This window comes from Brassica napus, chromosome A10, assembly GCF_020379485.1.
Source record: "Brassica napus cultivar Da-Ae chromosome A10, Da-Ae, whole genome shotgun sequence".
In the NCBI taxonomy this organism is placed as follows: Eukaryota; Viridiplantae; Streptophyta; class Magnoliopsida; order Brassicales; family Brassicaceae; genus Brassica; species Brassica napus.
Window position 1 is genome coordinate 18817871 of NC_063443.1, and position 27670 is coordinate 18845540.

At 32.9% G+C, this 27670-nt stretch overlaps 6 protein-coding genes across 8 annotated transcripts; all 6 read right to left on the reverse strand.

Annotated features, from left to right (window-relative positions):
* Positions 1 to 1147: 1147 nt before the first annotated feature.
* On the reverse strand, positions 1148 to 3698 carry LOC106436484 (NAC domain-containing protein 78). The gene is made up of 6 exons (XM_013877449.3): positions 3350 to 3698; positions 2997 to 3274; positions 2722 to 2913; positions 1990 to 2547; positions 1815 to 1914; positions 1148 to 1727 (listed from the first exon to the last, which is right to left on the reverse strand). The coding sequence occupies exons 1-6, from the start codon at positions 3513 to 3515 to the stop codon at positions 1357 to 1359; spliced, it is 1665 nt and encodes a 554-aa protein (XP_013732903.3). The 5' UTR covers positions 3516 to 3698; the 3' UTR covers positions 1148 to 1356.
* An 845-nt stretch (positions 3699 to 4543) lies between these two features.
* On the reverse strand, positions 4544 to 6964 carry LOC106436481 (zinc finger protein ZAT5-like). Its single transcript, XM_013877444.3, has one exon. The coding sequence runs from the start codon at positions 5736 to 5738 to the stop codon at positions 4701 to 4703; it is 1038 nt and encodes a 345-aa protein (XP_013732898.2). The 5' UTR covers positions 5739 to 6964; the 3' UTR covers positions 4544 to 4700.
* A 1874-nt stretch (positions 6965 to 8838) lies between these two features.
* LOC111201539 (salicylate/benzoate carboxyl methyltransferase) lies at positions 8839 to 15306 on the reverse strand. Its single transcript, XM_022693783.2, has 5 exons — positions 15059 to 15306; positions 10292 to 10424; positions 9761 to 10153; positions 9395 to 9652; positions 8839 to 9316 (listed from the first exon to the last, which is right to left on the reverse strand). Exons 1-5 carry the CDS (start codon positions 15094 to 15096, stop codon positions 8957 to 8959), a joined length of 1182 nt encoding a protein of 393 aa, XP_022549504.1. The 5' UTR covers positions 15097 to 15306; the 3' UTR covers positions 8839 to 8956.
* Positions 15307 to 15503: 197 nt separating this feature from the next.
* On the reverse strand, positions 15504 to 17503 carry LOC106372697 (salicylate/benzoate carboxyl methyltransferase). The gene is made up of 5 exons (XM_013812969.3): positions 17276 to 17503; positions 17041 to 17170; positions 16374 to 16766; positions 16022 to 16279; positions 15504 to 15897 (listed from the first exon to the last, which is right to left on the reverse strand). The coding sequence occupies exons 1-5, from the start codon at positions 17311 to 17313 to the stop codon at positions 15538 to 15540; spliced, it is 1179 nt and encodes a 392-aa protein (XP_013668423.1). The 5' UTR covers positions 17314 to 17503; the 3' UTR covers positions 15504 to 15537.
* Positions 17504 to 20324: 2821 nt separating this feature from the next.
* LOC125579105 (salicylate/benzoate carboxyl methyltransferase-like) lies at positions 20325 to 22646 on the reverse strand. Of its 2 annotated transcripts, XM_048742630.1 has the most exons (6): positions 22414 to 22646; positions 22293 to 22338; positions 22075 to 22204; positions 21240 to 21632; positions 20796 to 21053; positions 20325 to 20701 (listed from the first exon to the last, which is right to left on the reverse strand). In XM_048742630.1, the coding sequence occupies exons 2-6, from the start codon at positions 22328 to 22330 to the stop codon at positions 20342 to 20344; spliced, it is 1179 nt and encodes a 392-aa protein (XP_048598587.1). In that variant the 5' UTR covers positions 22331 to 22338; positions 22414 to 22646; the 3' UTR covers positions 20325 to 20341. The 2 variants fall into 2 exon arrangements, with proteins under 2 accessions (XP_048598587.1, XP_048598586.1); XM_048742629.1 differs by having other exon boundaries at positions 22293 to 22416.
* Positions 22647 to 24987: 2341 nt separating this feature from the next.
* On the reverse strand, positions 24988 to 27612 carry LOC106372698 (salicylate/benzoate carboxyl methyltransferase). 2 transcript variants are annotated; one of them, XM_013812971.3, is made up of 5 exons: positions 27388 to 27612; positions 27154 to 27283; positions 26017 to 26409; positions 25637 to 25894; positions 24988 to 25548 (listed from the first exon to the last, which is right to left on the reverse strand). In XM_013812971.3, the coding sequence occupies exons 1-5, from the start codon at positions 27423 to 27425 to the stop codon at positions 25192 to 25194; spliced, it is 1176 nt and encodes a 391-aa protein (XP_013668425.1). In that variant the 5' UTR covers positions 27426 to 27612; the 3' UTR covers positions 24988 to 25191. The 2 variants fall into 2 exon arrangements, with proteins under 2 accessions (XP_013668425.1, XP_022549505.1); XM_022693784.2 differs by lacking the exon at positions 27388 to 27612 and having other exon boundaries at positions 27154 to 27378.
* Between the last annotated feature and the right edge of the window lie 58 nt (positions 27613 to 27670).

Here is a 27670-nt window from a genome sequence, read left to right on the forward strand (position 1 = left end):
ATGAAAAAAAATGCAAAAAAAAAAAAAATTTGGCAAAAGCTTTCCACAACTCTTCTTCATAGTTCCTAATAGCCAAAAGAAGAAGATGCCTGAGAATGATCGTCTGACTTCTTGTTGTCTCTGGCAGCAAAAGCTCTTAACACCTGAATCACAGATCTTAGAAATCAGACAATGATTTTCGCTAAACAAAAAAATCAGATCTGAATCGAGAGACTTACTTCTTCAGCAGCGTGGAAGACGGCGGCCATGTAAACCGGGAGCGAGTATTTGAGCCTTTCTTTAGGAAACGAGTGATTGAGCTTTGATCGATTTCGAAACCGGTTTGGTCTATGGGCCACAGGCTGTTTCTTCTTCCAAAACCATTCTTCACTTTTGCCGGTGGTTTATCCATTGCACAGAAACGGGATTGAACAGAGAGAGAGAGAGTTTTAGTGGAAGGAGGTTGGAGGTTTGTATTTTGACATTAACGGTCTTCTTCGGACATGGATATAATTGGAGAAGAAAGGAGGGATAATGGTTTGGTTTGTTGTCTGATTATAAGTGTTTCTGAGTTTGGTTTGTTGTCTGATTATAGTGTAGTGTTTTTGAGTTGGTGTGTTGTGTATTTATAGAGAAGCCTTCGTAACGGCTATATTTGTCTTAAAGGTTTGAGTCTGGTCTCGATCGCCACAAAACGCGTGCGTTTCTCCTAACGGTAATAATGTTGGAACCGAACCGGTCTTGCAACCACCTAAACCGGTCTTGCAAGTTCTTTTCTCTCTCTCTCTCATTAAAAAAAAAACTCTCTGTAACTTGATCCTTAGGCGATGTTATTGTTTCTGCAGACCATATGACTGTAGAGCTAGACGCCATGTGCGTGAGCTGGTTATGTGAAACTGATAGATCTTCTTGTACAGCCCCGGAATGCTTCTGACGTTGAAACTTGGTTCTTGTTGATGTTTCTTCATATAATCAAATCATATAAATATATTAATTTTGTTATTTTATATTAGTCTAGAATTTTGAGGATTTTTCCACCTTTTACTGGAGAACAGAATATACATTCTGCTGATAATATCATTTCAGTTTGAAACGTCTTAAATCAATGTTTCCAGCAGAGATAAGTTGATTAACTAACAAAGAGCAAGGATCACATAGTGACTGTCAATAAAGGAAAGAGATGATATGTTATTATAAGCTCAGGCTTAAAACTTTTAAAGAGAATTCGAGCTACACATAATCCTTACAAGAAAAATAAAAATATTGGGTGGAGGGGGCAGCAAAGCACTGCCAGAGTAACACCTATATAACTGGAGAGAGAGGTACAAACACCGAACGAAGTTTTTTTCTTCAGACGATTCAAACTTTTTGATGCTATCACCGAGCAGAGACCATGGTTACTATCTTGAAGCTAACGGAGAGTAAGAGAACCCATAAACACAGGAAGATTAACATAGCTCTTGTTGCTGAAGTTCCTCCTGTCTTGCTCATGGCATCATCCCGTTGGACCAAGCCAAAAGAAAGGACCACGTTGAGGTCACCGCTCTTGTCATATGCCCAGCCCATGTCGCTATCCACTGCTGGAGTCATGTTCGATATTCTGATCATACCTGCAGTAACGTGAACCGAACCTGAAGATTGCGCTGCGTGTAGCCGGATTGCAGCGTCCTTTGTTTGGAACTGGGAAGCAAATGAAGGTGGAACTCCAAACATGTGGCTCGACTTTTTAAGGAAAGGGTACTTCGAATCTGCAGGATTGAGTTTCAGAAAGAGTTAGGATCTGTCATCAAACAATATGTTTGACGTGTAAATATATGAACATCTCCGAGCGTTACCTGAATCGAAGTCAGTGACATCTGCATCTTGTTTTGAGGAAGACCCTTCGCCGCTTTCCTTTTTCTCCACCACCTCCTTCTCCAATTCTTCAGGGGAAGGCTGGTGGTACAAAAGTAAGTTAGAAAGGGATCCAAAATGAAGAAGACATAAGCAAGTCGAAAGCAAGACTCTTACCTTCTGGTCGAGGCCTTCTTGGTCAGGAGGAGCATCCTCAGATCCCAACAGTTGTGAAACGTCAAGAGTCAAATTCTGAGCCTCCTCATCGTCAAAGAAGTTGAGATAATCTTCAAAGTTGAAATCATCTTGTAGACCACCACCGCTGAGATCGTTCGTTTCCAGGTACAGATCATCACAGAGTGGAAGATTGTTGCTAGGATCCATGAATGGCTCGTCAGGCAGATAGTCAGCTTCGATAGGAATGTCACTGTAGCAAGGATCAGCCACAAACACATTATTGTTGGAAGTTTCCAGATTCACCGCGTTCTCATCTTCCACACCACACCCAATTTGTTCAACCGGAAACAGAGAACAAGGCTGGATGCTACAATCCCGAATGATAGGCTTCTGATCCTCTTCAAAAGTTTCAGTTGGCTGTTCAATGTAACCACCGGAGTCAACAACATAGTTTCCAGAGTCTTCATAGTTTCCTGATTCAGCATTATTGCTTGATTCTCCATGACAATAATTAGTTTGAACAGGAATAGCATCATATACCACCAGATTCTCAGGCTTCTGCAAAAGAAAATCAGATTCGGACGTTTAGAATGCTAAAACCTAAGCTCACTAACATACATCCCTAAGCTCCACTCTTGAGCATAAGTGAAGCTAGTACATTATCTAGCAACATTCTAAAAACTCTCACACTATAAACTGACACCATAAAGAGAGATAATTTCATACACAAACCTCATCAATCTCGTCAATGTCGACATAGACATCATCATCAACAGCCAATCCTTCACTGAGAGCATCTTGCTCTGGTACAAACGTCATCTTATCCTCTTCCCACTCCTCCTCAAGATAAGGAGCACCGTACTGCTCCCCATTCTTAGGCCCAGTCCCACTCTTCTGAAATATCCTACACAGCACAAACGCATCCTACACAAACAGAGACTCAAACAACGTCAATAACTTTTTAATCCATTACCGTAAAGAAACCAACTTTCATACTTAAAACTTACTAGTGGGGCACCAGCTCTCTTCAACTCCTCATCAGTAAGCCGATACTCATGCATAACCCAATTAGTCCTCTCACCACGAGGAGCACGACCTTTATGATAAACAAGAGTCTTCTTCATCCCCACAGCTCTCGAGCCATTACGAATCTCCCGATCCTTCCCCGTCGTCTTCCAGTACCCTTTCTCCGTGGCGCGATTCGTCTTGGAACCGTTGCTGTACTTCTTATCAAGCATACTAAAGAAGTACCACTCCAAGTCTCTACTTTTCAGCTTCGACTTATCTACAATCCACCCAAAAAAAACCCAAAAGTCAAAATCAATCGCAATTGAGCTAGCTAACCACCGAGAGAGTTAACCTGGTAGATCCCACGGCTCGGATTTGTAGATATCGGTGACGGAGATGGCGTCGAAGTTGAAGGGCTTGTTGCAGACCTTGCGCTTGAGGTAGTAGCGGACGAGCTCCTCGTCTGTGGGGTGGAAACGGAACCCAGGAGCTAGCGACGTCACTGAGCCAAGACCCATCAAGAAAAGTTTAAGTTTTTTTTTTTTTAATTTTATCGGCTGATTAAATTAGGGTTTTGAGAAGAATTGGGGGAAAGACGGAGGAGAGAGAGAGAGAGAGTCGATCACGATGGTGCCATTGGGGAATTAAACAACCGTGGAAAGAAGAAACGAAAGCAATGACGCGGCGAAGGTTTTTTTAAAATCGTCCACGATGGTGTGAGTTCGGAGAGGAGGTTACAGTGACGGGAAGGTGATAGTTGATCAGCGACCGCGTCTAGTTAGGTGACACGTCATCGACATTGTTGCTCTGGAACGTTCTAACGTGTCGAATTACCCAATTTAGCAACCTACGTGGAATCGAATTAATGTACTGTGGGCCGCATCATAGGCAGAGAGGCCCATTCGTTTGGCGTCAATGATAGATAAATCTTTACTGTGAATAGTATACTAGGCCTTGTATTTGAAGTGTGATTATTTATCCTTTCCAGCTGATTTGTATTCTGTAATGACTGTGTTAATATTTATATGAGAGTTTTATCTTAACAAGTGTTTGCTTCCATGAAATTTGATAAAATTGAAGTGATTATAGTTTCTTGGCGGAGAGTAATTTCAGAATATGCATATATTTTCTAAGGTAAATAAAGTATTATAAAGTTTAAGAAGATAATCAAATTGTTGCTCAACTGAGATCCAGGAATCTAGGAAAAGCATTCATTCCAACTAAACAGAATGTGAATAGAGTATATAATGTGACAACATTATTGTAAGCAATCACCACTGGCAATAAACTTTATTGTAACAGAAAAAGAATTAAAACAATAGACTCGACCTTCGTCACGCACTTATCATGAGCTTTAGTTTTTTCTTCGGGGATAAAGAGAGAAAATTAATTTTTTCGATCAGAAGTATAAAGAACGTTTTAATCAAAAAAAAAAAGTATAAAGAGAACGTGACATCAATTTTTTCTACACATTTCTTTTTGTAACAAATCGAAACTAGCAAAGTAATTATATTTTATAATTCCTCTGAAAAAGACACCCCAATGGAAAAAAAGAATCTCGCAAGTCTTTAACAAGCAAAGAATCGGTTACATACAAAAAAAAACATTTGATATACAAACAATGAATTACCACTTTCCCAGTAAATAAAAAAGAAGAAAATATATTAAAATGATTTTCTGTTTTTTTTAGGTTATGATGTTTATCAGTAACGGCAATCCACCAAAGTAGGAGCAGACATGAGAAGACACTTTGGTTCTTCTCTTTGCATCGTTGGTTGATGTTCTTGTTCCTGTTTTTGCTTCAAAGCAAAGGTAAACCCGTTGACCCGATTCTCATCTTCGGATGCGGGTAGATTCAGATCCAAATCCAATGACACGACCGTCTTCTTAGCTCTCTTTGTAGCTGGCATCACCAAATGATCTTGACCGTCGGATATTTGATCGAACGACATAGAAGACAATGATAACTCCGTGTTGGCAGCAGCCGTGGCCACCGTCACGGTGGTAACCGGCGCCGCAGCAATAACCACTGCGCCTCTATGCCGTCTCATGTGGCCACCTAAGGCTTGCCCGGACGTAAACTCGGCTCCACAGACTCCACATTCATGAACCTTATTGCTACCAGCCTTACCATACACGGCAAGCGATCTATTGTTATTGTTCTTGTAAATAGTTGAGGTTGTGACGAGTGAAACGGCGTCACTTTCGTAGATATTCTTCTTAACGTCAATGTTGGAATATAAGGATAACGTGGCTTTAGGTTTCTTGTGGCTAGCTCTATGGCCGCCTAAAGCCTGGAAAGAAGGGAAGGTCCGGTCACAAGTTTTGCATTGATAAACGTAGTAACCGGCTTTGCCACCACCGTTAGATGAAGAAGTCTCTAGAAACCTCCTGCTGCTAAATCTAAACGTGTTATTGTTGTTTGCTTCGTGGTTAGGTATGGGAAGAGAGTGACCTTGAGACAAGAGGATCAAACAGTTGGCTATGTCTTGCTCTTCCTCGTCTTCTTCAGCCTTCAAAGTTGCGTTGTTGTTAGAGAACCAAGAGGCTGATGAAGATGAAGACGTGATCACACCATCCTTTTTGGATTCTTCTAGAATGTCACGTGCATGGGAAGAAACTATAGGAGGGGCGATAGAGAAAGGAATGGGAGACTGTGGACGTTGTCGCTTTGTACGCTTCCCTTTAAAGATTAATGATTGCTCCTTTGAAGCCGCTATGGCCTCTACAAACGCTTCCATCAAGAGATGAAGATCACTAAAGGAGAAGAGGATTTGTGTTGATGTTGATTATGAAGAAGTTTAAGAATGAGATATATGCATATATAGTAATGTGTTAAGAGGAAGATGTGTGTGGGATGGAGAGAGATGTGTGGAGAGATGGATACATAAATAGTGAGTGATATAGGAAGAGACAAGTCAAAGAGAGACACCAGACATATATAAGAAAAAACTTTGCAAGTGTGTGAATATGTTTGGACTTGTCTTTTTGTAGCCTCTAAAATTTTAGTAATTCTGTTATTGTCTCTCTCTTCTAGTATTTACCCAACTTGGCAAACTAATCACAAGACAATGAGATAAAGAGAGAGAAAGAGTGTGTGTAATAATTTGCAACAAAACGTGCCAATTTAGACAATATCTATAGTATTATTTGTTTATTCCACTTCATTATCCGTGTTGTTACTCTGTGTACCTATTTATTTTGGGTATGAACACATATCAAATAGTTTAGTAGTTTTTTTTGTTGTTGTTAAAATTAGTTTTCACTTTGATATGTACGTTAACAAATTTTAGGCATCACTTCAAAATAGTCATTACAAGATAGAATATCACAAAAGTATATCTAATTATATGATTTAACATTATATATTTAGTTTTAATATTTAGACATGATTGTTTTTGTAAATTTCAATGATAAAACTTCACTATTTTAAAAATTATCTTAGAGAATATGTAGTTTGTATCTTACATTGTAATTGTTGATTTATTTTTCTGACAAATCCTATCAAGTTTTAATCTACAATCTAGTTCTAAATCAAATCAAACGCATTCTAAATTTGTTCTAAAACTGTATATATATTATTAAAGAAAAAATAAATGAAGGAAGGGAAGGAGTAATGGTAAGTGCAATGCAAGCCTGTCCCTCACGGAATCTACGGCTCGCCCTTCATCTATCTCTACCACTACTCCACTCCATCTATCATTATTTGTTCCTTTCTTTTAAAATATTTCTCTTACATATATATACGTGTACACGTCTATACGTAAATGTGTATTGAAAAAACATTATCTAAAATTGTCTGAAAACTGACTCTAAACAACCAAAGGCCAACCAATTTGTCTCAAGGCTACGATAATTAGACTTCAAGCAAGATTCAAGTCAGTTGCACAAAAAAAAAAAGCAAGATTCAAGTCAATAATATTTGTCTAGTGATGATGTTTATTAAACCGGTACAAAATATCCTAAAGTTGTTTAAAAGAAGGGGGAATCGAATTTCACCATTATATATTGTAGGGGTGGGCGTTCGGGTACCCGTTCGGGTTCGGGTCGGGTATTTCGGATTTTCGGATATTTCGGTATAGAGGTGTAGAACCCGTTCGGGTATTTCTGTACTTCGGGTCGGGTTCGGGTATTTTAAGTTCGGTTTCGGTTATTTCGGATCGGGTTCGGATATTTAGATTTTGAAGAAAAAAAAATAAAAATTTTCATTTCTCAAATTTCTTGTATTTAAATATATAACTTTTCACTTAACTATTTTTTATTTTTAATAGATTGCATGGTTAATATATTTGGACATAACATTTTCAAACTAAAAAGACATTAATTTGGTTATTGTTTTTAAATTTTGGATGTAACTTTTTGTTAATTGCTGAAATAAGAAGTTTGACATGCATTTTAAGCGAATAGCAAATCATCTTCTACGTAATTGTATGTATATCATATGAATTTAAAGTATGTGTAGTATCAATATAAATATTTTATATAAAATGAAAGATGTAAACTATAAATATAAGGTTAATTATCATATGTTCGGTTATTTTTGGATATCCATTCGGGTTCGGATATTACCCGTTCGGGTTCGGATATCCAATCTCTCCTAATTCAATACCCGTTCGGATATTTTGCTACTTCGGTTCGGATTTCGGTTCGGATTTTTCGGATCGGGTTCGGGTGCCACTTCGGATTTCGGGTAAAATGCCCACCCCTAATATATTGTATAAATTCACTTTGCACATAGAATATTACGTTAATAAAGTGTAAAATGGAGAGATAAATACAAATTTATATCATAAATAACCACATGTTGGCGTGTGTATGTGCAGATCGAAAGTATATACGGATTCCGTTAACGGATGCATGATGCGAAGAGCACCCACTCCACGTAAAGAATATTACCAAGTAGCAAGCAATCAGCAAGTGCAGCTAATCGTATCTTCAAGAGTTAATTATCTTATTTTTATATATTTGTAATACCAGAAATCTATTGTACATGCTCCTCTCCGCCGCTTTAGTATTTTTCTGCGATATAATAATTCTCCCATGAAAATACTATTATTGATATGATTATGGATTAAAAGAAATCGAATGATATCATTGATAATGATGTGTGATATATAACAAATTAAGCTTAGAAGTTCTATTAAAGAAGTAGATAAACCAAGTTGCTTTGGTCTAGTGGTATAGGAGCTCCAGCTGGAGTGTCCGCCCCTGGGTTCGAGCCTTGGCCACTGCGGAATTTACATATGGGCTGCAGCATCCGAGACCGAAGACCGTTACACGGTGAGCCACATGGTGACGTCCTGGCAGCGTCCATGCTCACTTCGGTCTCTAGTCTGGACCACCTCGGTGGGGTCAGGATACTCGGTTAGCAAAAAAAAATTAAAGAAGTAGATAGATAATAAATTAAGCTTAGAAGCTCTTTTGTAGAAGTGGGGATTAATTGAAAATGTTAAGATGAAATATGCTATATATAACTAAAATGAGGCAAAAATATATCTAATATAGGGTCTACTATCCATTTATTGGGAGACTAATTAGGTTAGTAGCTAAATAATTATATAAAGAAAAAAGATAGTGGCTAGTCATTGCATGCGTACTCCCAATGATTAGGGAAGAGTACCGACTTGATAACATGGACGGCATGTAGGCATTGTATATCTATACATATTATTGCATATGTATATAGTTGATTAATAGGTACATGCAAAAATCCTTAACTGTTGATAAATAGAGCGAGAAAGAGTAGTGGGAGAGTTAAGGAGCACAACTCGTTTCTCTAAGGATCATTATCGAGTGTGTGTGAGCCTCTACTTAATCTCGTGTCTATTTCATGGTCGCACGTTCACAAATCCACATTTACAAAATAAAACAACAATATATGACACAAATTACAAGCCAATAAGTATATTTGATCTTGAATATGACACACACAAATTAATCATCAATACTTAAACAGAAGTTATTTCCGGATCAATGAAACGACTAGAGAGACACTCGTCTTGATCCTACAGCTTGCATGCTGAGACACACGAAGCGCATACTTGTTAAACAATGTGTCAATATTGATGTCATCTCCAAAGTGAGCAATGAGCATCCTCTCAGTCACTGCTCTTATGCAACTAGCTTCTTTTTGCCCTGCTTTAACTCCATATGATTGCAAGCTACAGTCTTCAACACTATGACCAAGATCAAATCCGTGTGTGTCCAAGTCGTTTATTTTGAAGGAATTCTCTTTTCTTATTAGATCTGTCACTTCTTCTTTGCTCGGATCATAAAACGGCATCTTGAACGAACTTACCTTCGATGCACTCACAATACCCTACATAAATAGACCACAAACGATTAAATATATGAAGTAAAAATATTTATATTTTTTAAACATATTTAAAATTAGTACCTCGAGAACTAGATCATGGAGAGATTCGGATAGCAGTGTCCAGAAATGGCAGCAATCCCTATACAATGGATCATCAAGAGTCTTTCTCCCAATTAACGTGAGAACCATGCGTCCATTAGATACCATCTCTTCAGAGCGCATTCTTAGAAATGTCGTAAAATCTTTTTGGAATTGATTCAAGTAAGCCTTGTATTCACTTAGAGGACTTGAACTTGTTATGTACACACTCATCTTGTTCTTCTCCAGTCCTTCCGGAACCTTATAAGACCAAAATTCCATTGTTAGAAGCTTATATTTATATATTGATAAATGTGTGTATAATTAAACGGAACGTTATAACTAAGTATTTATAATATTAATTAAGACCTTAGAGAGAAAGTGAATACTGTAAACTGAATGTACGAGATGGAGACTCTTGCGAGAGAAGAGCCTCGAGTAAAAGGAATAAGGTACGGCAGACACGAAGCACGATCCTTCTCTTGTGAGCTTCTTGTTGAAGGAAGTTATGAACTTGAAAGTTGTGTTGAAATCGTTACTAGGGAGATCATTCAGACAACAATCTATCTCTGGTGGGTTTTTGTTCCACTCTTTACATAATGCATTAATTGTGTTGACGATCTCAGACATCGCCAAAAATGTGTTTTGTCCGGATGAACATCCCAAGTCTGCTACTTTAATGCATCTAGGAAAGTCCAAGTTTTTCATCATTTCTTTGGTGTTTTCAACCAACACTCTTTTGGACCTTGATAAAACTCTTTTCTGAAATTCAAAAAACATATTGTATTTTTTTTTAATTTGGTAGCTAGTAAAACATTTGGGTGTCATATTTATATGTTCACACTTTGGAGAAGTAGTTAGGCAACTGATTATTTGTATATATGTATGCATATATAAAACCTGAAGAAGAGAATTGGTTGAGTAACTGTTGTCTCCATCTCCTCCGCTCATGCTAAGAGCACTCACAAAAGAGTATCCACTACTTCTCTCGTCATCGCCATTAGACTTCTCATTATCACTCTTACAACCACAGCTGCATGTATAATATACACACGCATTGAAGATGAATCCAACATTAAAAGAAGGAGGATTGGTGCGGATGAATATTTAATGACAAACATTATGCTTTTATAAATGCAACTAATAAAGTGATTATTAGATCAGCAAATGATTTACATATATAATTATCAAATAAAATTAGTATATGACATATAATTTGCTTATTTTTGAATAATATAAATATAAATATATATTTATAATATATATATGCATATTGATTTTTATTTTTATTGACAATAATGAATTATATTAACTATAAATTTAATTATATTTAAAATGTGAAATAATTTTATTTAAAAAATATATATAAAAACTAATTTTAAATATTATTTTTTAAAAGTAACTCTTATTTTAAAAATTAATTTAAAAAAATAGTTGGATATAAATATTTTTTTATATTATTAGATAATATAAATTAATTATTTAAATTATTTTAAAAAAAGTTTATATTCTAAATGCAAATAATGTACCAAAAGCTTTAAATGCTTTTTAATCATTGTTGATTGAATAATAAGAAGTATAATGTTTATTCTAATGCTATGCCAATCAAATCCTTATAGAGAGACAATTAGTACACTTTAATGTTGTAAAAAAGGAGCTGCAAAAATAAGAGAGCTGCAACTCTATTTTATAGAAGGGAACCTTGATGAAATTTCATTATAAATAAACAAAAAAATCTTTTTGATGGAATATATTGTTTTTAACGTGATATCTCCATTGTTCTTAAATGAGATTTCTTATCCGTATCTACAGAAAAATGACATTGGGAATCGTTTCTTCTTAGAGTTATCTGGACTAATGAACTGTAGAAAGCTTCTAGACGAAGATAATGTTAATGTAACACTACAAGAAAACAGCGACATACTGAGGGAAAATATCGTCGGTATGTCGTCGGAATAACGCTATTCCGACGACATACCGACGAAAAAAGTCCTCGAAAATAACTCCTCGGAATTTCATTTTTCCTCGGAAATTCCTCGGAAATTTCCGACGGAATTCCGAGGAAACGAATTTCCGAGGAAATTCCGAGGACCACAAGTTCGTCGGAATTTCCTCGGAATATTCCGAGGAAGATGTTGTCGGAATATCCCGAGGGATACACTTCCTCGGAATATTTCCAAAATTAAAAAAAAAATATAAATTTATTTTTTTAAATTGAAATTCGAAAATATAAAACTAAAATTGAAATAGAAAATATATTTAAAATACAAAAAAAATAAAATAGTTTTTATAAATAAAAAAAATGTTTTATAAATACAAAATTAGTTATAATAAATATAAATATTTTTATAAATATGAAATCATCTTTTTATAAATACAAAATAGTTTTTATAAATACAAAAAAAACTAAAATAGTTTTTATAAATAAAAAAATGTTTTATAAATACAAAATTAGTTATAATAAATATAAATATTTTTATAAATATGAAATCATCTTTTTATAAATACAAAATAGTTTTTATAAATACAAAAAATAATAAAATAGTGTTTATAAATCAAAAAAATGTTTTATAAATACAAAATTAGTTTTAATAAATATAAATATTTTTATAAATATGAAATCATCTTTTTATAAATACAAAATAGTTTTTATAAATACAAAAAATAATAAAATAGTGTTTATAATAAAAAAAATGTTTTATAAATACAAAATTAGTTTTAATAAATATAAAATAGTATAAAAATTAAAAAAATAGTTTAAATAAATCACAAAAACAGTTAATAATTACAAAAAATAGTTTTAAAAATATTTAAAATGTTAAATAATTACAAAAAATAGTTTTCATAATATTAAAAATGTTTAATAAATATAGAAATTTATATTTTATATATAAAATACATAAAACGTTTTATAACCACAAAAAAATGATTTTAAATATTATATATATGATTTTTAATCTTAAAAAAAGTTTTATAGATTTTAAAAATGTTTAATAAATATATAAATGAATTTAAAATGCAAAAAATAGATTTTATATACAAAAAACGTTTTCAATATATATATATAATTACAAATTCGATTTTTATAACCACAAAATTAATAAAAACTAAAAAAAAAAATTCAAATCAAGTGATACAAATCAAATCTACCATTCACCCTAACAAAATCTATAAATCTACCATTCACCCTAACAAAATCTATAAATCTCATTCCAAAATCATCAAATCTACTTAAAAACCATACAAATCTAACCTAAAAGAGTGGGATAGGGTTCATACATGAGGATTAGGGTGGAAATCGCGAGGGAGAAGAGAGAAAGCGCCGCAAATCGCAAGGGAGAAGAGAGGAGTCGACGAAATCGCAGGAGAAAGAGAGATTGCGGCGGAGAGAAATGGGGAAGAAGGTCGGGCTCGACCTAATAAAATGAGGGGTCCGACGGAAATTATCCGTCGGAATTTCCTCGGAAATATTTACTATATCCGTCGGAATTTCCTCGGAAATCATTAATTCAATTTTCGCGAAATATTTGGCGGCTTGGTTTACCCGGTTAAATGAAAATATTCCGAGGAACCAGGTTTCCTCGGAATTTCCTCGGAATTTACCGAGGAAATTCCGAGGAACCAGGGTTTGGGGTTTCAAAACATCGATTATTTTCGCCGTATTTCATTTCTTATACAATTATAATGCATACCATTGAGGATTCTTTGTATAGATGATCATAAACCATGAAATAACAAAATTTCAAAAATAATTGTAAGTATTCTCTTTACCGTTTGTTAAAGTGTATAAGTGTTTCTCTTATGTTGTATGGTTTTCGTTCATGCAATCGTAAAAGTGTTTGTTATTGGGTAAAACACCAAAGTTTGACTTCATAATCTGATTAAGACACTTAATGAAGGTTATATACGTGTTATTCAATCCGTAAAACGTTGTTTTCGGTTTAAAATCCCAAGTTCCTCGAAATTTCCTCGGAATTTTCCGAGGGAATTCCGAGGAAAACTCTATCGTCGTCGTAATTTCCTCGGAAAATTCCGAGGAAATTCCGAGGAACCAGGTTTCTTCGGAATTTCCTCGGAATTTACCGAGGAAATTCCGAGGAACCAGGGTTTGGGGTTTCAAAACATCGATTATTTTCGCCGTATTTCATTTCTTATACAATTATAATGCATACCATTGAGGATTCTTTGTATAGATGATCATAAACCATGAAATAACAAAATTTCAAAAATAATTGTAAGTATTCTCTTTACCGTTTGTTAAAGTGTATAAGTGTTTCTCTTATGTTGTATGGTTTTCGTTCATGCAATCGTAAAAGTGTTTGTTATTGGGTAAAACACCAAAGTTTGACTTCATAATCTGGTTAAGACACTTAATGAAAGTTATATACGTGTTATTCAATCCGTAAAACGTTGTTTTTGGTTTAAAACCCCAAGTTCCTCGGAATTTCCTCGGAATTTTCCGAGGGAATTCCGAGGAAAACTCTATCATCGTCGGAATTTCCTCGGAAAACTCCGAGGAAATTCCGAGGAAAAGGAATGTATAATCAAATCTCTAAATCGACAAGATCTATTCCGAGGAAATTCCGAGGAAAACCTTTCTGCCCTCGGAATTTCCTCGGAATTTTTAAAATCCCCCCAACGGCTCTCTAACGTCTATAATATTTCCTCGGAATTCATCGATTTTTTCCTAGGAATACTATTTTCCTCGGTATTCCGTCGGAATATTCCGACGAACTGAATTTTCCTCGGTATTCCGTCGGAATATTCCGACGAACTGAATTTTCCTCGGAATTCCGTCGGTATATTCCGAGGAAATTCCGAGGAAGCCAAATTTTGTGTTTCCTCGGAATTGCCTCGGAAATTCCTCGGTATATTCCGAGGAATTCATTTTCCGTCGGAACGTCCGTCAGAATACCGCTGTTTTCTTGTAGTGTAAGGGTGCTGTGACGCTAGTTGATTGGTTCAGTGATCAGGTGATCAGTATCCCCCATGCCCTGGCCTTGTTGTGGGTTCGTACTCTCATATGAGAGCACACGAATATGTGATCTACATTTAGATAAGTGGCACGCGAAAAGAGACGAGCCATGTGTTAATAATGTTCACGTAGAAATATCAGTTTCTGTTTTTTGTTTTGTTTTTTTGGGGTAAAATATCAGTTTCTCTTCTCTGTTATCGAATAATTTTTACAAGCAAACTGAATTAGTTCTTTTTTAACCAAAAAAATATCTCCATACGACTTATTTACAGAAAATCCTTTGAATAATATCAGAAACATGGCTAAAACATATTTTCTTGTTTTTTAAACTTCCGTTTAGATGTAGCAACAAATATATTTGTTTCAAAAATAACCATCACTATAATATCCGAAAGATAATGATGCATACATAACTCTTTGAAATTTGATCTGAAATAACATTATCATCAAAACAAGACCAAATTTTTGATGAATTATTCCGAAACTTCACATCTACATATGATTGATCCTAAACAACTGAAAAACAGATGAACTAATGATTTATTTTATTGTAATGTTTGAATAGAAAAAAAAGAAACACAGCAAAATTCTTCATGGTTATTTGCAAGATCAATTGACTAATTTCCCCCAAGTACTTTACAATACCTACTCGACTACTGGACCAGGATAAAAGATGAATGGAAGAGACAAACCTCGAATAAGGATTGGTGTTGATGAATGTTGAATCCATTGTTCGCACTATCACTTTAAGCTAGCTCAAGTACTGAAATCAAAGACGATAGGTACCACTACACGTTATGTTGTATAAGAAGGCTATGTCCTCGCACACTTTATTTATAGAGGTGGAACTTGATAAAATATCTCTTTGTGATATACATCGTGTAGTGATTAAATGAAGTCATTTCAATATCCCACATGTTGCATGTCCCAAAAAGACCATCTGAATGAATTATGTCAAGTCACTTCATTTATCAATTTTCTAATCACAAGTGTGTATCTTTGTCGTTTTAACTTTTTAATTTTTATAATAAAAAATGTAGTGATTATTTTTCAAAAAGTTTGTTTATATTATTTTTTTGTCGGTGTTTTATATGGATTTAACCCTGGCACATCACACGCATTATTATTTATTAATTATTTATATTAAAAAAATATTATTAATTATTAAGTTTTAGTTCCGAATCAGTGAAACGACTAGACTGACAGACGTTTTGTTCTTGCAGCTAGCATGCTGAGAAACATGATGCGCGTATTTTTCAAACAATGTATCGATATTAATGGCATCTCCAAAGTGAGCTACAAGCATCGTTTCAACCACTGCTCTTATGCAATTAGCTTCTTTTTCCCCTGCTTTAGCTCTATCTGATTGCAAGCTATAATCTTCGTTACTATGGCCGAGATCAAATACATGTGTCTCCAAGTCCTTTATCATGAATGAACCCTCGTTTCTAATAATTTCTCTCATTTCTTCTTCGTTCGGATCATAAAACGGCAGGTTGAACGACTTCACTTTTGATGCACTCACAAGACCCTATACAAGAATCATGATAAACGTGTATAGATCGATGAAATTAACCATCTGTCTACATTAAAAATATCAATAAACATTTTTTTTGTAACACTATAAACATCAACGTAGACTAATAATTCAATACCTCGAAAACTAGGTCAGAGAGAGATTGGGGTAACAACGTCCAATAATGGCAGCAATCTCTATACAATGGGTCAACATGAGTCTTTCTGCCTAATAATGTGAGAACCATGCATCCATTACATACCATTTCTTCAGAGCGCATTCTTAGAAATGTCGTAAAATCTGTCTGAAATTGATTCAAGTATGCCTTGTGTTCACTTATAGGACTTGAACCTGTTATGTACACACTCATCTTGTTCTTCTCAAGTCTGTCGGGAACCTTACAAGTCAAAAAAGCAATTGTCATAAGCTTTGTACTTATGAAACAACTAATATATTATTATTAGTGGTACGCAATAAAGTACTTATGATACCTTAGAAAGGTAATGAAGACTGTAATTTGAATGAATGAAATGGAGACTCTTACGAGTAAAGAGCCTTGAGTAAAAGGAACCAGGAACTCCAGAGACAAAGCATGGTATTTTGCTTGTGAGCATATCTTTGAAAAAAATCATGAACTTGAACGTCGTGTTGAAATCATTACCAGAGAGATCGTTCAGACAACAATCTATCTCTGGAGGTTTTTTGTTGCTTTCTTCACATAACGTATTGATTGTGTTGACGATATCAGACATGACCATGAACGTGTTTTGTCCCGAAGAACATCCCAAATCGGCTAGTTTAATGCATTCAGGAAAGTCCAAGTTTCTCATCATTTCTTTAGTGTTTTTAACCAGGATGGGTTTGGTCATTGATAAAACTCTTCTCTGCATATAACAAAGAAAGCCGCAAATATGTTGGTCCTTGTGTTTTCTTTTTGAGTTGTGTTGTTGTTGTTTCCTTTTCATGTAATAAGTTGTTATCAACATTGTGAAAAACTGAAAATGGTATAATATTAACATTTTACCAAAAAAAAAAGAAAGCGGCAAATATGTTGAAGTCAAAATAGGTTGAGTATAGAATATTATAATATATAATGATACATTAGTTTGTGTATGCATGTCCTACAAAAAAAAAAATGTATATAGAAGATGAAAGAACCTGAAGAAGAGAGTTGGTGGAGTAGCTATTGTTTCCATCTCCTCCACTCATACTTAAAATACTCACAAAAGGGTATTGACTACCCTCCTGATCGCCTTTGTTCATCTGGGTTTCACTCTTCCCATCACACCTGCATGTGATCGCATGTATAGACAAAAACATAGATAAATGCATACATCTATGTCAAATTAGCATATACAATCATGTAATATGAAGATGAATTGGTGAGAAGGACCTTGAGGAAGAAATCGAACGGGTGAATCTTGAATTCATTTAGCACTGCTTAAAGAAAATTGTTGAAAAAAAGAACCATAAAAATATGATATGTTTCTTGAGGGAGGCTACACATCATTAAATTTATATATTGAATGTGGGACATGTCATCTTCAATTTGAAACACACCACGTTGTTTCAACACAAAATTCTATCTAAATCTCTAGAGATTTCTGAGAATGATTGCTATAGAAGATGGATATACCTACTGATTTTTACTGATATACAAAATTCTATCTTAATAATAATAAGGTATAAATAGTACTTTTAAGATTTAACCATTTTAAGACTCATTAATTATTTATTAAAAATTATTATTTATATTAATTTAATATAAATTAAACCACTAACATAAAATCAAGTTGAAATAACAAATTATTAAATCAACAAAACCATAATGCAGATCTGAATTATCTCAAATCCTTAAAAAATAGTTCCATTTAAAATAAAAAATAAGTTATATAAACTAAATTTAATAAAAGTATAGAAAAATGTTTAAGACACAAAAAATGAATTTACTTTCATTTGAGATAATAATTTGAAAGTTTTAAATATAAAATATTTTATTTAAATTAAAATATTAAAAAGAAAATTAGTTTGAAATAAGTTTAACAACGGGTTAAATAAATAAAATTATAATACGAATCAGAATTATTTGGAGTCTTCAAAAATTAGTCTTATTTAAAATAACAAAATAAGTCATATAAATAAATTTAAGATAAAGTTCATAAAAAATAAAAATATATAATTTTTTAAAAATTAATACGTAAAATAATTTTTCAACAAAATATATTAACTCCACAGTTTTAAGTGTAGATATAGATTGATTGCCTTGTTGGTTTGCTTCCTTCTGGCAACTTGTTATAGTATTATTACAATATTTCCGTCGTTTAGGGTGCCGACAATTTGTCACCTTTATGGTGGGACATATATCATAAACGTGAAACAGGTGAGCTGTTGCAAAATACACCACAACATTCTTACCCAATCAGTATAGAGATTTGTTGAGTGTGATTGATATATGTGAGCGTAAATGAGAGTAGTTAGTATAGAGAAGAGAATAAATAATAGGGCAATTCTCGTAAATAGATCATTTCTAAGTTTTGATCACAAAAATAGAACACAAAGAGGAAAATGACCAAAATATTTTATTTAATAGGTAAAATGACACCAATACCCTAGATAAATAAAAAATATAAAAGAAATAAAAAAAATTAAACAAAAAATGTTTTTTAATAGTTTTAGATTATATGTTTTCAAATTCGAACTTTTTTATAAATTTTAATTTTCTTTTGAATTTTTTTTTAATTCTTTTTTAAATTTTTTTTTTTGTAATTCGAAAATACTTTTTGAAACTATTTTTAAAATTTTATTTTAAAATTTTTAATATTTATTTTCTATTTTATAAAATTTTAAACCTCAAACCCAAATCCCCACCCCTTAACTCTAAACACTAAGGTTTTAATTAATACTCTAGGGGTAAATAAGTGTATATTTTCCCTTTTTAATGAAATATTTTGGTCATTTTGATTCTTAGAGTTTATATTTGTGATATAAACTTTTTTTCTGCTATCCTAAGGTATTTCCCTAAATAATATAATAAAGAAAAATAAAAAAATTGAAACCAGCGTAATATAATGAATAAATATTGGTAAAATTTAATTTGATCTGTTATTCGTTTCGATTTAATCTAAATATCTAAGTATCTAATATTTTACAAATCAAAGCAAATACTTATATTCAGTTTCCGTCAAAAACATAACAAATCACAAATACTAATATTTTTAAAATAGATATCCGATCCATTATATAAATATATGTACATATATATAAATTATATGATTTTTTATCAAATATACGTACATATATATATATAAACTATATATAAATTATGTACTGATGGCACACTAAAAGAGATACACATAAGTCATATATGAATTAATGATGAATCTATTCCTCGATCAATTTGTATCGATTTTACTTATGTTTTGGTTACAAAATAGATATAAATCAGGTATTTTAAAACCAAATAACTGATTGGGACCCGAACCCAAAAGTACATTTGGTTATACCGGTTCTTTGAAGATTTACCCGAACCCGAGAGAACCCGAACTAAACTTTGATATAATCCGAATGAGGCTGATTTTGATAAACCCGAAAAACCGAGATCCGATTAGACAAAACTGAAACCCGGTTGGGACCCCAACTGTTGGGTATCACCTATTTTAGATTCTTTATCTATTCAGATTTTCTAGGTTTTTTGTTTTCTTTCGATCTTTGAATAAATTGGTGGTCTTTGACACTGAATTCCACTGTTTTTTTTCTTCACACAGGTACTAGCACCGTACCAATTTGGTGGGTTCAACGAAAGCTTCGACATTTTGCCTTCTTAATTAATAAGATATGATTAAGGAAAGTTATGGATCCACCACAATTATTATCAATTAGTATTAGATTCTTGGTAGTGCCTTCTTCTTATAAGAAAAGTATAGACTAAAGGTTTTAGAACTTCCTAATTATAAAAGAAGATTTTGTTGAACTATATATTATAAGCTTGATCTCTATAATCTTCTCAACAACAAAAAAAAACACCAATCTTGCAATATGAAAAGAAACATAAAGTTTTTTTTTAATGTATAAACATAAAGTTGTTTGCGCGGCCCTATCTCCAAATTTGGGAACGTGAGTGTTTCCCAAGGCCATAATCGGTGGTACCATGTGGTTTCTCCATTATTATGTTCATCTCTACAATGCTTTTGAGCAACAAGACAAAGATAACTCCAAAGAAGCTGACAAATCTCTATTGTGATTACTTCATGTTGGACAATAGACAGATCAAAAGAGAAGATAAGAATCATCATTGTAATGATACTTGGGTCCATTCTTTTACAATACTATTTTTGATTTTTTGACATTTAAAGGACAAATGTTTATTTGGTTTATACATATTCAAAAGTTTATTTTATTTTTGTCGGTCTTTTATATGGATTTAACAATGGCCACATCACACGGGTTGCATAATAAAATTTTATTTCCGAATCAATGAAACGACTAGACTGACAGATGTTTTTTTCTTGCAGCTAGCATGCTGCGACACATGATGTGCATATTTTTCAAACAATGTATCGATATTAATGGCATCTCCAAAGTGAGATACAAGCATCATTTCAGTCACTGCTCTTATGCAATTAGCTTCTTTTTCCCCTGCTTTAGCTTTATCTGATTGCAAGCCATATTCTTCGTTACTAAGACCGAGATCAAACACATGTGGCTCCAAGTTGTTTACCATGAATGAACCCTCATTTCTAATAATTTCTTTCACTTCTTCTTCGTTCGGATCATAAAACGGTACTTTGAACGAATTCACCTTTGATGCACTCACAAGACCCTATATAAAGATCATGATAAAAAGTAGATATAGGTCACTGGGATTATCCATCCGTGTAAATTTAAATATCAACAAAATCTAATGATTTTATTACCTCGAAGACTAGGTCACAGAGAGAATCGGATAACAATGTCAACCAATGACAACAATCTCTATATCGTGGATCATCAAGAGTCTTTCTGCCAATTAATGTGAGAACCATGCGTCCATTAGATACCATTTCTTCAGAACGCATTCTTAGAAATGCCGTAAAATCTCTTTGGAATTGATTAATGTAAGCATTGTATTCACTTGGAGGACTTGAGCTTGTTATGTACAGACTCATCTTTTTCTTCTCCAGTCCGTCAGGAACCTTATAAGACCAAAATTGCATTGTTATAAGTTTTGTACTTGCAAAGAATTTTGAATGTCTATAAGCAGAAAAATGTCTATAAGTTTGAATGTCAATAAGTTTTGACATTCAAAATTCAAAAAAAAATTTATAGACATTCAAATTTCAAAAAAAAAAGTAAAAATTAGAACTAAGTACTTATGATACCTTAGAGAGGTAATGAAGACTGTAATTTGAATGAACGAAATGGAGACTCTTGCGAGGAAAGAGCCTTGAGTAAAAGGAACCAGGTACTCCAGAGACAAAGCATGGTATTTTGCTTGTGAGCTTATCGTTGAAGAAGGTTAGGAACTTGAAAGTCGTGTTGAAATCGTTATTAGGGAGATCGTTCAGACAGCAGTCTATCTCCGGCGGGTTTTGGTTCCATTCTTGACATAATACATTGATTGTGTTAACGATTTCAGACATCACCAAGAACGTGTTTTGTCCTGAAGAACAGCCCAAATCGGCTAGTTTAATGCATTCAGGAAATTCCAAGTTTGTCATCATTTCTATAGTGTTTTTAACCAGGATGGGCTTGGTCATTGATAAAACTCTTCTCTGTAGAAAAAAAGAAAGATGCAAATTATTTAGCAGAATTTTTTGAAGGCATCTGGGTTGTGGGAGCTTCATTTTTGTCTAGCCATGCCTGGCATATCGCATAAGCCACATAAACAGCTGAGTAGGGCCTTGTCACTGGATTTTAAAATTTTCATTACAGATTTCCATTGTTAATGATTAATTGTATTATTTATTTATTTTGGCTTATTAAACAATTTTCGTTCTTCTAACAACTTAGTTCATGGCAAGATTCAAACTCATGACCAATAAGTTTACGCCATTTAGCAAATATGTTGAAGTCTAAATAGTTTAAGTATTGAATAATAATAATATATGTGATCGATACAGGTGTGATGGAAAGAGTGAAAATGGAATACATTATTTTGTGTATGCATGTCCTACAAAAAAAAATGAAAAATAAATATATAGAAGATGAAGGAACCTGAAGAAGAGAGTTCGCGGAGTAGCTATTGTGTCCATCTCCTCCACGCGTACTTAAAATACTCACAAGAGGGTGTTTACTACTCTCTTCATCGCCGTTATTCATTTCATTTTCACTCTTCCCATCACACCTGCATCGATCACATATTCACATGAACACATCCATGTCAAATTAGCATATACAATCATGTAATGTCGAGATGAATTGGTGGGAAGAACCTCGAGGAAGAAATTGAACGGATGAATCTTGAATTCATTTCGCCAACTGTTTCAAGAAAATAATTAAAAATGAGAACTATAACATATGTTTTCTGAGGGAGGCTACACCTCATTCACTTACTTTATATATAGAAGTGGGACATGTCTTCGATGCGAAACACACCAAGTTGTTTCTACATAAAATCCTATCCAAATCTGTGAAGCGATTTCTGATAATTATTGCCATAGTACAATCAATAATTCAGAAGAACAAGATGAATTTCTCTTCAAAATTTAAATTCCGATTTTTTATATTTTATCTTGAACCATTCTATTATTAGATTATACAGATCGTAAAAGAGTAAGGACCATTAAAACCTGTCCTACACTTTCGATCATTTTTTGCTACTTGTATTATCTTGATTGTGGTTCCGAGCCTTTGAATGTAATAGGAGTGGCACAAATGAGATATCGAGTTTTTGAAGGTATTCGTGGTCTGATCCGTTTTGTCCAAATAATCAATTATCCGATCCGGTTCGATCTGTAGCCACTTAGATATTCGATGTCCCGGATATCCAACTTTTTTGTATTTTTAACCGGATATCCGATTCGATTCGTAAAAGTAAATAAAAAATACAAAAATTATTAAAAATTTAAAATAATAATGATATTTTATTACAAAAATAAAAGTTATTTACTTTTAAAATTTCTAATAACTAATATAATAAATTTAATAAAATAGAAAACTATAAAATTTATATAAAATATATATAATATTTGTATAACATATATATATAGCTCTTTAAATATACATATATATATATATATATACATATAACGGATCGGATCGGATATCCGTTCGTAGAAATATTAGTATTTATGATTTGCTTCATTTTTACAGATAATGTAAATTAGTATTTGCTTTGCTTCGTAGAGTTATGTATATCCGGATTTTTCGGTTTGAATGGAAACATATAACAAATCGAATCAAAATTTACGGATATCTTGCCCAGTCCTTTGAGGCATAAGCATTTTAAATTAATTATTTCAAGGAGAAAAGATTTACTTCAACTGGAATCTAATTCATGGCCTCTTAAATTTCTATTAGATAATCCAAAAAATTTATCCACTAGACCAACTCTTTGTTGGTGTCACCTGTTATAGTATTAAAATTGCAATTATAATGTTTTAGTGGGATTCTAAAATTTCTTTTAGCTATATATATTTGGTTTGTTGTCACGTTTAAAATATGATTAATTGTAATGCTTTAGTTGGTTAGGAGAAGACAACTTGTTCACTTCACTTCATTTGCAAAGATAAGACATAAATATCTTAAACGTGAAACACGTCGAGTTGTTTGCAGCATTCTTACCCAATCAGTATAGAGATTGTTGTGAATGTCGTGAACTTATGAAATATCATATAGCACCTATAGTCATATACATAGAGAATTCAAAGACCATGCAGTATGACGTAGGTTGTAAATTAGAATTGTGGCTAAGATCATGAATAATAAATATGCCAGCCCCATGATATTCTTATTCAAAAAAAATTACATAATGAAATCACAGCCAAATCATATGTGCTAAACATTAGGCGGAATCCATGCATATTTAATATATTAGTTCAAAAAAAAGTTGCTCGTATTTGTCGAACTCTGAACTTTTTCAATGGTAATGCCTGAGAACCGGTGAGGAGAAGAGGAAGAATAAGAGAGTTTTCTACTGATATGTTGAAAGATTGGTTGTATGGTTCTATAAGTAATCCATACATTGAAGTCTAACCTATTGAACCAATCACCGGATTGTAAGAATCACGATCAAGTGACTTCGAGCGTAAAATCTCGTCCCCAGCGTGGAAGAATGGTGTACCCTTCACATGCAGAATATAACTATAAAATTTGAAGTTAAGGATAATGAGCCAAACAAGAAACATACTCGACGTAATATGACACTGGTTGTAAAGTAGAACTATGGCGAAGATCATGAAGAATAAGTATGCCACCCCTTAAGGTTCTTATTAAGATTGGATTATAACAATTACATAATGAAATCGCATGTAAGATTATGCATGGATTGCATGCAAAATATATAATCAGAAGATATGTTTCACTACAAGAGAGAAAACAAACCTATTGAACCAATCAACGCAGTTGTAATTTTTTTTTTTTTGGAACATTATGGAGTTGTAAGATTAAATAACTTTTCTTAGATTAAAAAGTGCATTTCACGGCATTGTTTTAAGATAAGGTATCTTTTTTTTTTGAAATTAAGACAAGGTATCTTACTACATAGCATTTTATTGATTCAAATGTTTTTGCTTAAACAAGATATGTTCAACCGTTACGCAATTCAACAAGCAATAATTAAAAAAGTAGTATAAGAATTTGTGACAATCTCCAATGTATTTTGTTATTTTCAGCTTTAAAATAGAAATTTTTTATAATAAAAATGAGATATACTCTAACGTATTTCTTAAAATAATAATCTCTAAATATAAGATAAAAAAAATAAAAGAATGTTATTTTTTTCTCTATAAATAGAAAAAAATAGATATATCTATTATAGAAAAGGAAATAGAGATAGGTTGCAATTTTTTTATCTCTAAATACTATTATAGAGATGAAAATAGCAATGAGTTAGAAATGCTCTAAATATGATCCACAATTGCCTCAAAGATTTGAACCCGAAATTGAAACTATAGATACTGATACTAATAGCTGAAAGAATTATAATATATTATAAATTAAATAAGGGTATGATATCATAATCTTAATCCTTACAAATATAAAATATTTTTATACTGAATATATAAAAATATATAAATGGTATGTGTCAATCCATTTATTGCAAGTAGTTTTGAATTGGAGGCATAGCAAATCATGAGCACAACACAAGTTATTCCTTGATATATAGTAAGATTATTTCCGAACCAATGAAACCACTAGTATGACAGACGTTTTTCTCATGCAGCTAGCATGTTGAGAAACATGGTGTGCATATTTTGCAAACAATGTATCGATATTAATGGCATCTCCAAAGTGAGCTACGAGCATCATTTCAAACGCTGCTCTAATGCAATTAGCCTCTTTTTCCCCTGGTTTAGCTCTACATGATTCCCTATTTTCTTCCTTACTATGGCCAAGATCAAATGCATGTGTCTCTAAGTCGTTTATTTGGAATGTCCCCTCATTTCTAATAATTTCTTTTAATTCTTCGTCGGTCGGATCATAAAGTGGCATGTTGAATGAAATCACCTTTGATGCACTCACAAGTCCCTATACAAGGATTAATGGAAGCGAATCATTAAAGCCAATCAACCATGCGTGGACATCTAAAATGGATATCTTATGATATTTTACGTACCTCGAAGACAAGGTCGCGGAGAGAATCGGATAGCAATGTCAAATGATGACAACAGTCCCTGTACAACGGATCATCTATAGCGTTTCTGCCGAGTAATGTGATAACCATTCGTCCATTAGATACCATCTCTTCAGACCGCATTCTTAAAAATGTCGTAAAATCTTTTTGGAACTGATTCAAGTAAGCCTTGTATTCACTTAGAGGACTTGAACTTGTTATGTACACACTCATCTTGTTCTTCTCCAGTCCTTCAGGAACCTTATTAGACCAAAATTCCATTGTTATAAGCTTTGTACTTATGAAGAATTGTAAATGTTTTTTATAAAAAAAAAACACTTTTTAATATTAAGTAGAAAGCTAAAATTAAATACTTATGATACCTTAGAGAGGTAATTAACACTGCAATTTGAATGAATGAAATGGAGACTCTTGCTAGGAAAGAGCCTTGAATGAAAGGAACCAGGAACTCCAGAGACAAAGCATAGTGTATTGCTTGTGAGCTTCTCGTTGAAGAAACTTATGAACTTGAACGTCGTGTTGAAATCATTACCAGGGAGATCATTCAGACAACAATCTATCTCTGGCGGGATTTGGTTCCGTTCTTGACATAACGCATTAATTGTGTTGACGATCTCAGACATCGCCAAAAATGTGTTTTGTCCAGAAGAACAGCCCAAATCTGCTACTTTGATGCATTTAGGAAAGTCCAAGTTCGTCACCATTTCTTTGGTGTTTTTAACCAATATGGACTTGCTCATTGATAAAACTCTTCTCTGCAGAAAACAACGAGAGATACAAATATTACTTAACAAATTGTTTCTTTTTTCCCTTGCGCTCGACATTTACGTTTGAAAATTTTCTTCCGATAGCACTTTTTTTGCCAAAAAAACCTCTAAAAAGTCAAATGACCCAAATTCTTTTTATTAAAGAGTAAATATACACTTATACTAGATTACTAGTAGGATTAACTACTCAACTTATGGTTAGAGTTGAGGGATTAGATTTTAGGATGTGGGGTTTAAAATTTTAATAAATATAAATAAGCATTATAACATTAAATTTTCAAAATAAAAATAGCTTCAAAAATAGATTTTGAAAAAAAATGAGAAAAATTCAAATTTGAAAACATATAATTCAAAACTGTAAAAACTATTTTTTATTATTTTATTATTTATTTAAATAATTATTCATATTTATATATCTATAAAGCAAAGAGTAAAAATAATCTTTTGCCTCGTTAATGAAACATGTTTTGATTATTTTCTATTTTGTAGAATTTTTTTATAACAAGAATTTAAAAATGACTATTTGAGAGAATTATATTTTAAGTTTACATTTTGTAAAATATTTTTTTACATGCAAAGCTTATGAAGTCTATAACTAGTTGGAGTATAGAATATATGATGAAATATTAGTTTGTGCTTATGTCTTACAAAAATTAAGGAAAAAGATATATATATATATATATATATATATATATATATATATATATATATATATATAGAAGAGGAAAGAACCTGAAGAAGAGAGTTGGTAGCGTAACTATTGTGTCCATCACCTCCCCTCATACTTAAGATACTCACGTCAGTGTAATTACTACTCTCTTCATCCCCTTTGTTCATCTCATTTCCACTCTGCTCATCACACCTGCATCGATTGCATGTATAGACAAATACATGGATAAATGCATACATATATGTCAAATTAGCATATACAATCGTGTAATGTGAAGATGAATTTGTGAGAAGGACCTTGAGGAAGAAATCGAACGGGTGAATCTTGAATTCATTTCGCGCACTGTTTAAAGAAAATTATTGAAAACTGAGAACTATAACAATATGATATGTTTTTTGAGGGAGGCTACTCCTCATTCAATTTATATCTCGAATGTGGGACATGTCGTCTTCAATGTGAAACACGCAAAATGTGAAAAAATCCTATCGAAATCTCTAGAGACTTATGAGAATGATTGCTACGGAAGATGAATCTGCCGACTGATTTTTTGTTTTTATCTTGAAAAATCCTATCGAAACA